Source organism: Sinocyclocheilus anshuiensis, unplaced genomic scaffold, assembly GCF_001515605.1.
Source record: "Sinocyclocheilus anshuiensis isolate Anshui unplaced genomic scaffold, SAMN03320099.WGS_v1.1 scaffold1561, whole genome shotgun sequence".
NCBI classification, from domain to species: Eukaryota; Metazoa; Chordata; class Actinopteri; order Cypriniformes; family Cyprinidae; genus Sinocyclocheilus; species Sinocyclocheilus anshuiensis.
In genome coordinates, this window is record NW_015536630.1 from 503,610 (window position 1) to 513,843 (window position 10,234).

The following is a 10,234-nucleotide window of genomic DNA, read 5'->3' on the forward strand; positions in this document are numbered from 1 at the left end:
TCTGTCAGTGAGGCATGACTGAAACCACTTAACGACGGTTCCTTTTATCCCCATTTGATATCATTTGTTTGGTAACAGCCCAAATGTCTTTTATTCTAATTGACTGATTAAATGTAAGAATTTGACTCAAAAGATGATGCACACTTTGAGAAAAAAAACGGCTTTATAAAGGTAAAAATGCCCATAAAATGTAAAAAATCAATTTAAACTTATTGGAACAGATTAATTTCTATCACTGCTGTGAACTGACCACCACACAGAATATGAAGGATATCAAAAACAAGTTTTTATAAAGGTAGAAATGCCCATAAAATGTAAAAAATCAATTTAAACTTATTGGAACAGATTAATTTCTATCACTGCTGTGAACTGACCAATACACAGAATAGGAAGGATATCAAAAACAAGTTTTACACACGCACACATGTCTGGTTTGCTATCCTTGTGGGGACTCTCCATAGGCGTAATGGTTTTTCTACTGTACAGACCGTATCTGCAGAATACTCTATTACTAAAATAATCGATAGCTACAGCCCTAGTTCCTCTTTACCAAGCTTTAGGTCACAAACTTGTTTGTTGATATTTAAACTGAATTTCAGCATATAATGTCACTTATTAACTAATGTTATGATATTGCATGGTAATATCATGTGTTTTGTGCATGTTAATACCATGCTTTTTTTCAACATGCACCTTATTAATACTATGGTATTCTTTAAACTACTATTCCAAAGTTTGGGGTGGGTAAGATTTTTAATTGTTTTTGAAAGAAGGCTCTTATGCTCACCAAGGCTGCATTTATTTGATCAAAAATACAGTAAAAACAGTAAAATTGAGAAATATTATTACGATTTAAAATAACCAATTACTATTTGAATATATTTTAAAATGTAATTTATTCCTATGATGCAAAGCTGAATTTTCAGCATCATTACTCCAGTTTTCAGTGTCACATGATCCTTCAGAAATCATTTTAATTTGCTGATTTGCTGCTCAAGAAACATTTCTTATTATTATCAATGTTGGAAACAGTTGTGCTGCTTCCTATGTTGTGGAACTGTCTTTTTTTTTTTTCCTGATTCTTTGATATATGGAAAGTTCAAAAGAACAGCATTTATTTGAAATAGAAAACGTTTGTTACATTATAAATGCCTTTTTGATCAATTTAATGCATCCTTGCTGAATAAAAGCTTTTATGTGAGGAATTCAGCATGCTGAGACGCCTGAGTTTCCCAACACGTCCAAAATATGACCTGTTATTACAGTGTTTTCATCGATGACAATAGTTTGACTTTCTCTGCTTGAATTTTACAGATGCCAGTTGCATAACATCCCACCCGCTGAAATAGTTCAGTTCTAAGACTCGCGCACAAGAGCCGTTTATAGCAGACATTAGAAAACGCTCAGACTCTAATGGTCTCACACTGACTGCATTTGACATCTCACCGGGTTTATTTCAAGTCCTGTGATGTTTTATGGGACTGAAGTGTGGCGAGAGCCGCACATGTATAGCACCTGCTGTCAGACACGTGCTGTACTGTATTATAAGTATGAATCGTAAATGATGGGGTAATTATAGTCGAGATGTGTCTGTCTCTTCTGCGTGTGGTTTCTGAGCTCACAGCGGTCTGCCGCTAAAACAGATGATTCTGAGAAATACAGGCTGCTCCACCTGCTGAAAATAAGCTAGAAATGAGTCCTGCACCCTCCGTCTCTGTGATATTCTGGTCTCTAGATGTGGCTCAGCGTGTGTCTGTGGGGTTTCTTCACCTGTGTAATGGTCTAGTAGGTGAAAACGATGTGTCTGATCACAGCTCTCCTCAACAACACACATGATCTGAGGAATCAGTCCTGTCTGGAGCACAATCGCTGCAGGACCAGTTACTGTACCTGTTGAAGTTCATGAGTTTGAGAGTCTCTCTATTCAGTTCACAAGTCATCTGTTTTTATAATTTGCACACGGGGGATTTTTGGGTTACCATATGCTGAAGGCCACTGAAAGTATGTGGTCAATAATGAGTCAAAATACTTTCCATTCCATGTAAAGTCTCTGAATTGACCTTTTACCTTGTATATGGTAAACCTCTTTTCTTTTCTTTTTTCTTTTCTTTTCTTTTCTTCTTTTGTTATTTGAATGCATCTCATTTTATTTTGATTTGTTTGATTATTTATTTTGTTTTATATTATTATTTTATTCAGTATTTTATATTGTTTTGTTTTATATTTGTTGTTGATATTATTTTATTTTATATTTTATATTGTTTTGTTTTTATTTATTTATTTATTTTTCTGTGTGTTTATCAGTAGTAAGATATGATGTCCTATTCAGTTTTGTTTTGTTTTTTTGTGTTGTGTTGTGTTGTGTTGTGTTGTTTTGTTTTGTTTTACTTTCAGCCATTTTTTATTTTTTTTGTTATTTTATTTTACTTTTTATAATTGTTTTATGTTTTTATATTTTATATTTGTCTCTTTTATATCGTTTTTTTATTTTGTTATATATTTATTTTATTTTGTTAATATTTTATTTTATTGTGTGTTTTCATCAGTAGTAAGCTATACCCTAACCAGTTTTCTCTTCCTGATCCCATACAGTCGAGAGAACAGTCGGAAGATGAGCTGGAAGAGTCCGTCACCTTTCGTCGACTTCATAAACTTGTCAATTCAACTCGACGTGTGAGAAAGAAGCTTATTAGAATTGATGAGGCCAAAAAACATGACTCAAAAGGTAAGGAATGAATGCATTTCATAAACCTACACCTTCATTTGATGAAGGATTACAAAGCCAAACATTTAATTATTTAAACTAGAATTTGCACTGATGAATTGTTCACACTGAAACCAGGTATGTGTATTAAGAAAATGAATAGGATCAACTAAGATTTCATGTTTCCCCATCCAGACCCTGTGAGTCCTGAAGTGCTTCCGTCGGGCGAGGAGGGCGTCTCTCTGTACTCTGGGGTGCACAAGCGTCTCGCCGTGTCCCAGGGTGATGGTCTGAGCTCCGTGCTTCATAAACAGCTGTCTCTGGACAGAGACTCGGACAGTCTGACCACGTCTCCCTCCTCCAGCAGCTTAGACACCTACAGCAGCCACAAGCTCTTCAAGGCCTTCAGTAAGTCCAGCAGCAGTCAGGGGCTGGAGCCCACTTCGGGACCCGGCGGAGCGGTTTCTGGGCTGGACGCTGGCAGCGGATCCTCCTTCTCTGAGGCAGACTGTGAGGTCGAGCCTAGGTTGTCCCGTTCCGTGACGGATGGGGAGATGAGACGAGCCCTGAGCCCTTCTAACTACCATGGAGTGAGTGCTGCCACATTTTATTTTATTTTATTTTATTATTTTATTTTATTTTGTTTTGTTTTGTTTTGTTTTGTTTGGTTTTGTTTGGTTTTGTTTTTATGTTTAGTTTGTTGTTATTATTTATTATATTATTTTGTATTTTTTTAATTCATTTTGTTTCTTTTATATTTTTGTACATATATTTTATTTTATGATTTTATTTTATATTTTTATTTAATTTTTGTATTTATTCATTTCATTTTATATTATTTTATTCCATATATTTTATTTTTTATATTTTATATATTTTGTTATATTTTTGTTTTATATATTGTAGTGCTTGTTTTATTTTTATTATTTATTTGATTTATTCTGTGTATTTATTTATCTGTAGCAAGCTATAACCTGCTTTTATTTGTTTTATTTTATATTTATTTTGTTTTGTTTTTGTTTAAATTTTATTTCTTATTTTATTTACTATTTTATTTTATTTTTTTCTTATTTTATTTTATTTTATTTGCCATGTCCCAGGAGGATGTCAAGCTCCAAAATAACAAAAACCTTGTCATATGATAGCTTTGTGTGAAGAATGTACACAATTTAAGTCATTATTCACTGAAAGTGTAAATTGTATGTCAAGATTTCAATGTAGAGATATAATTTGATCCATATATTGCTTTACTAACTGTTGTTTGTGTCACAGAGGACCTGTAGCTTTGGAGGATTTGATCTCACAAGCCGATCTGTGTACATGAGCAACAGCAGCTGTGGCCCCACAGTAAGGACACGTTGTAAACGTGCAAATTAATTCATAAAATCTGTTCTAAGATTAAGATGCATAATGTCTGTCCTCCAGAATGAAAACGGTGATATCAGCATGAGAGACGCGTCTAGATCTCCAACACCTTCCCGTATCTCTCTGGGGAAGAAGGTGAAATCTGTTAAAGAGACCATGAGGAAACGCATATCCAAGAAGTATAGTTCCTCTCCATCGGAGCAGGTGATTGTTTTTGATAAAGATTAATTCATAATGCACGACACTGGAAAGACTTGATTTGAGCAATTCCAATATAGCAAATCTGTCATTTTTGTCAAAGCAGAATGCAGTCTGAACTTGCAAAGACAGCAATTTGTAAATTACTAATTCCGAGTAGCACTTGCTGACTGGCCCAAATCAAAAGAATATGCCATTTTTGATCTACCAAGCAAAAATCATGAAGGTTGCTAGCTCAAAGGTTGCTTTTTAGGTTGTTCAGATCTAATAGTGATGCTTGACTTGACAAACACCACTTATGTTGGAACCAAATTACAAATTAGCCATTTAGTACTGGTCAACACCTGCAGAATGTAGCGTTTTACAACACAGCTTCATTTGTAAGTATCTGGCGCCCTCTGTTGGCAGTTGAATTGATTTCAGTGTGTTGTTGTTCCCTGTGACTCTCAGTCAAGCCCAAGCCGAGCTCCCAGCAGCCCACAGTCTCCTCACACGGACACAGACTCTCTGGAGAAACCCAAACTCAAGGCCGGAGGATCAGTGGAGAGTTTGAGGAGTTCCCTCAGCGGACAGAGCTCCATGAGTGAGTTTATCTGTTTAAAAAATTTACAAATAAGAACTATGGTCATGTTGTAACTATGGGACTAAATAATTATCATATTCATATGCCATGGTATTTACATGGTAGCTCAAAGAATACCAGGTTGTTGATGGTCAGTGTCAGTAGACGTGTGTAAAGCAGGAGTTGTTTTGCAGGTGGTCAGACGGTCAGCACCACAGACTCGTCCACCAGTAATCGTGAGAGTGTGAAATCAGAGGACGGTGATGAAGATGAGCTGCCGTACAGAGGGCCTTTCTGTGGCCGAGCTCTGGTTCACACAGACTTCACCCCGAGCCCGTATGACACCGACTCCCTCAAACTCAAGGTCAGACGCCTGGTCTCTTAGAAATAAACTGACCATCGGCTTCCGTTGCTCTGCATCTGTAGCGTGTGTTTGCTCTTCCAGAGAGGAGATCTGATCGACATCATCAGTAAGCCGCCCATGGGCACGTGGATGGGGCTCCTCAGTAATAAAGTGGGAACGTTTAAGTTCATCTACGTGGATGTGCTGAAAGAGGAAGAGGAGAAACCCAAACGCAGCGTGAAGAAGAGGAGGAAAAGTCGCCCTCCTAAACCGACCTCTGTGGAGGAGCTTCTGGAGCGCATCAGTCTCAAAGTAACGCAATAACGCTCCGTTCAATTAATTGCATCATTATGTGACACTTTTTGATGCAATATTTTAATGGTATAGTATTACCATGTTCACCACAGTCTTATTTTAATATTATAAATATACTATTATATATTATACTATTTTTATTAAAGTGCCCCTATTATGGATTTTTGAAAATTACCTTTCATGCAGTGTGTAACACAGCTCTAAGTGAATGAAAACATCCTGCAAAGTTTTAAATCTGAAAGTGCACCGTGTATAAAGTTATTGTCTCTCAAAAGAAAGAGTCGACTCTGAATCATTGAAACGAGTCGTTTTTAAAACGAATCCCAAGCCGTTTCATGTTGATGTCAACAAGAAACATTAGCATATTGCCCGCCCACTTGTTGGTCTTTTCGTGTTGGTCGGAATGAAAATGCAAATTCATTCTTTGCCACTAGGTGCCGCTTTTGGAGCGTAAAAATAGCGGTTTCCCCGGTATCGCTGTACACAAAGCAGCACTGCGCTCACAAACACTGCTTTATCAGACATTACAGGCGAGATGAAATGAAAATGAGACCAATCACGACAGATTAGCGTCATGCGAAGGAGGGGTTTGGAAAAATTAATCGTTGAGTGACTCCTTTGTTGAGTCATTGAGCAAGTAAGGTAAAAATAAATGCATATTATAAGACAATGAAAGTGTTTTTTGACCTTGCATGCATGTCAACCTGACTCCCAAAACCAAAATATGAACCTTTCATTACCCATAATAGGGGCACTTTAATTGTTTGAATTAGCTTTTATTTTAATACTTTGATTTCATATTCATTTTAATTCATGTTTTTTTTATTTTGTTATATACTTAAGTCATTTTTATTATTTCTTTAATTTTTATCAGTTTTTGTTTATTGTAAATATTACTGTTTAAGTGTTTAGTTTAGTTTAGTTTTAGTTTTCTAGTTAGTAATTTTGGTAACTCTTTAAAATAAGGTCCAATTAGTTAATCTTAATTAATGCATTTAAGTAACAGTGAGCAATACATTTGTTACAGTATTTATTATTCATTGTTATTGTAAGTTCATAAAAATGCAAGTGTTCATTCTTAGTTCATGTTAGCAGAGGTCCAGTAAATAATATTAACAGATATGTACATCTTTTGATTTTAAAAATGTATAATAAAATGCTGAATTGAACATTAATGGAGAGATTTTTTTTATGTAGTATTCATATTTTATTGTATTTCAGCAGCAAAATTGAGTTTTAGTTTCAGTTAATGATCATATCCCGCAGGAGCACATTCCCACGTTCCTGTTCAATGGTTATGAGGATCTGGACACGTTTAAACTGTTGGAGGAGGAAGATCTGGACGAGCTGAACATCCGAGATCCTCAACACAGAGCCGTGCTGCTCACCGCCGTCGAGCTGCTGCAGGAGTGTGACAGTGAGAGAGACAAACACACACACACACACACACACACACACTGACAGATCGATTACTGTTCTCACTGTTTTAACTGTTTTAATAATGAGTCACTAAAAGACGTTGGTAGCTGTATTGATTATAAAAGACTTTCTATAAATCTTATACTACCATTTACAATTTAGGCTAGATTTTTATTTATTTATTCATTTATTTTTTGGCCAATTGTGACAATTCTCAGTTGTTGAGTAAAGACATTTATAATGTTACAAAAGATATTAAAAATGATTTCTGAAGGATCATGTGATACTGAAGTAATGATGCTGAAAAGTCTGCTTTGATCACAGAAATAAATTACATTTAAAAATATATTTAAATAGAAAGCATTTATTTTAAATCGTAATAATATTTCACAATATTACTGTTTTTATTGTATTTTCAGATCAAATAAATGCCAAAAACATTTTAAAAAATCTTACCAACCCCAAAACTTTGAATGGTAGTGTGTATTATATGTATTTATACCATTAGTATTTATCTGTAATGGTAAACCTTTTTATTTAATAGTATAAATATTTATACATACCAAAAATTTGTGAATTTCTCAAAATGGAGATTAGGAATGTAGTAAGGAATATAATTACTATATTAATATTACCATATTCATCTTTATTATTCATTTAAATACTTCTAAAAAAAAAGTTTCACTAAAAATATGTTCACAAACTAAAGCTACAGTTAAATCCATGACATAAAATTCGAAAATAAGCATGTGCTTTGGTACATCATTAATGATTATTTTAAATAAAAAGCATTTTTTGAAAGCGTCATACATCATGTAAATAAATTAATATGATTTATATGCATTGCAAATATTCATTATGGGCCAGATGCGACATTCAATTTTATACAAAAAAAGTTATTGTGTCTTCAGCATATGTTGCTGTGGTTTGATCTGCAGGTAACAGTGACCCGGAGCGCGAGGGATCGTCCGGAGACTCCCAAGAGAAGCTTCTGTCGGAGAGCAGCGTGCCGCCAGCGGACTCTCCTTGTGACTCGGGCTGCTACGAGAGCAGCGAGAACCTGGAGAACGGTAATGACAGCCTTCCTCGTCTGTGACTCTCCAGCCCTCCTCTTCCTTCTATCTGTGATCTCTGCATGAATCCAGTCAGATCTGCTTTCATTCCTCTCTCTGCCTCCGCTGGGACTTTCACAGCATCTCTCATCCATGTTTCCGACAGCACGGCATCAGTTACTCGTCATGTGACTTTGCGTTGAGATTTCACTTCAGTCCATTTCCACTCGAGAACCGCCGTTTTTTGCGCTCGCTGAATTTGTGTTGAACCAATAGAGTGAGGACATTTGAATCAGTCCTGAATCAATATTATTCACTGTTACAGACTGAAATCTGATCACAGAAATGTTCCTTTGCTTTGGTTTAGACGAACAGAATAATTCTAGTCCTAACATGCTCATGTGAATGTGAAGAGTTGACCGTGTCATTATTTTTTTGCTTGTGCTTGCAAGACGTTGCTGTTTGTGTGTGTATATTTTTCTAGTAAAAATGATATAATGTTGCACGATATCTTTAGATGTGCCTAAAAATCATTTGTGATATGCAAACATATGAGACTAAAGTAGATATATTTACAGTACAAAACAAAACGATACATTTTGCTCCACGGGTAAAGAGAAAGAGCTTCGATGACATCAAAATGTCTTTAGGTATTCAGTCTGAATGAAAAGATTGAATCTCATGAAAACATGTCCAGGACGCATTTCACCCCAAAATCGATTTTTCAAAAATACAAAATTACAAGTTGTTTAAAGAAAAAGTCTCTTTTAAAGTTAATTCGGTTTGTTTTTCTTCTTCACTTTTATATCTATTAAACACATTTTCCCCTCATTTAATTTTACATTTACCTGTAAATGCTAAATGAATACATGTAAGTGCAAACTCTAATTACAGTAATGCATCCAGATGTTTTAGTTTTGCTTGTCATTATAATACAATTTTCTTAATTAGTCATAAAGGCAGAAAAGCAGCATTTGAGAAACCTTAATACATTAATACTAATTTTAATATTATTTTACATAAAAAATAAAATGAATATAAAATTAATCCTGACAGTCTCACAGTGCAAAATGTTCATGATGGACCTAAAAATAGTGTTCAGTTCTTAAAGCAAAATATAACTTCTGATTTTGGGATTATACTGTATATGACCCCGAAATGTATTAATACAGTAATTTTGAGATTTTTTTAAAAGGGGGACTGTGTTTAATTCCTGACATCTCGCAATGTAAAAAGTTCAGAATGGTCCTGTTTCTTTAAGCAAAATATAACTCTGATTTTGGGATTATAGATGACCCTGAAATGTTCTTGACAGGTTTTGTGAGATTCATCCAAAATGTCTTACATGTTCTAAAAAAACCTCCAGAGTCCGTGTTCATGGATCCGAGGGTCACAGGACTGACGGCGGTTGAGCTCTGTCTGTGTCACTGACCAAGCTATGGAATAAAACGCTCTATGATCTACTCATCTGAACTGCCTGCTTATTCCTGTCTGCTCCTGTTCATTTCCATCCAGAACGTTCTGCTCTCTCGTAAACTATATATTTCATCACTTTGCATAACATGCCAGTTTCTCTTTGCATGCAGAACTTTCCGAAGGTCTACTGTGTGATCTGTCTCAAGTAAATACACTACAGATCAAAAGATATTTTTAAAGAAATTAACAGTGACAGTAAAGACATTTATAATGTTACAAAAGATTTCTATTTCGGATAAATGCTGTTCTTTTGAATGCTCTGTTCATCAGTGAATCCTGAAAAAAGAACATCACAGTTTTAACAGATATTAAGCAGCAGAACTGTTTTCAACTATTTGCTTTTATTTTTAGGCTGCATTTATTTGATCAAAAATACAGTAACATCAGTAATATTGTGAAATATTATTACAATTTAAAATAACTCTTTTCTATTTGAACATATGGTCAAATGTATTCCTGTGATGCAAAGTTGAGTTTTCAGTATCATTACCTTCAGAAATTATTCTAATATGCTCATTTGCTGCTCAAGAAACATTTCTGATTATCAGTGTTGAGGTTGTGCTGCTCGATAACGATTTAATGTGCCCTTGGTAGTGTTTAATTTAAAAATATATATTTCCTGTTGATTCATTCCAAACTCGTATAACTCATATTTTTCCTGTGTGTTGCTGTCATGTTGAATCACATCTTCTTTGCATGAATCTTCTTGTAGGCAAAGGCAAAAAGACGTCTCATTTAAGCAGGTCCTCATCAGGCTTTGAGTCCAGCCATCTCTCCTCCCCTGAGTTTCACATCCCACC

At 35.1% G+C, this 10,234-nt stretch overlaps 1 protein-coding gene across 1 annotated transcript in view; it reads left to right on the forward strand.

Annotated features, from left to right (window-relative positions):
- The window catches only part of LOC107653634 (SAM and SH3 domain-containing protein 1-like), a 103,853-nt gene that overhangs the window by 89,987 nt on the left and 3,632 nt on the right, over positions 1–10,234 (forward strand). The window contains exons 10-18 of the mRNA XM_016440408.1: positions 2,593–2,725; positions 2,900–3,294; positions 3,977–4,051; positions 4,130–4,273; positions 4,718–4,850; positions 5,024–5,193; positions 5,275–5,484; positions 6,754–6,904; positions 7,845–7,976. Of these exons, the coding sequence (XP_016295894.1) occupies positions 2,593–2,725; positions 2,900–3,294; positions 3,977–4,051; positions 4,130–4,273; positions 4,718–4,850; positions 5,024–5,193; positions 5,275–5,484; positions 6,754–6,904; positions 7,845–7,976 (1,543 nt within the window). The remainder of the gene's footprint in view (positions 1–2,592; positions 2,726–2,899; positions 3,295–3,976; positions 4,052–4,129; positions 4,274–4,717; positions 4,851–5,023; positions 5,194–5,274; positions 5,485–6,753; positions 6,905–7,844; positions 7,977–10,234) is intronic.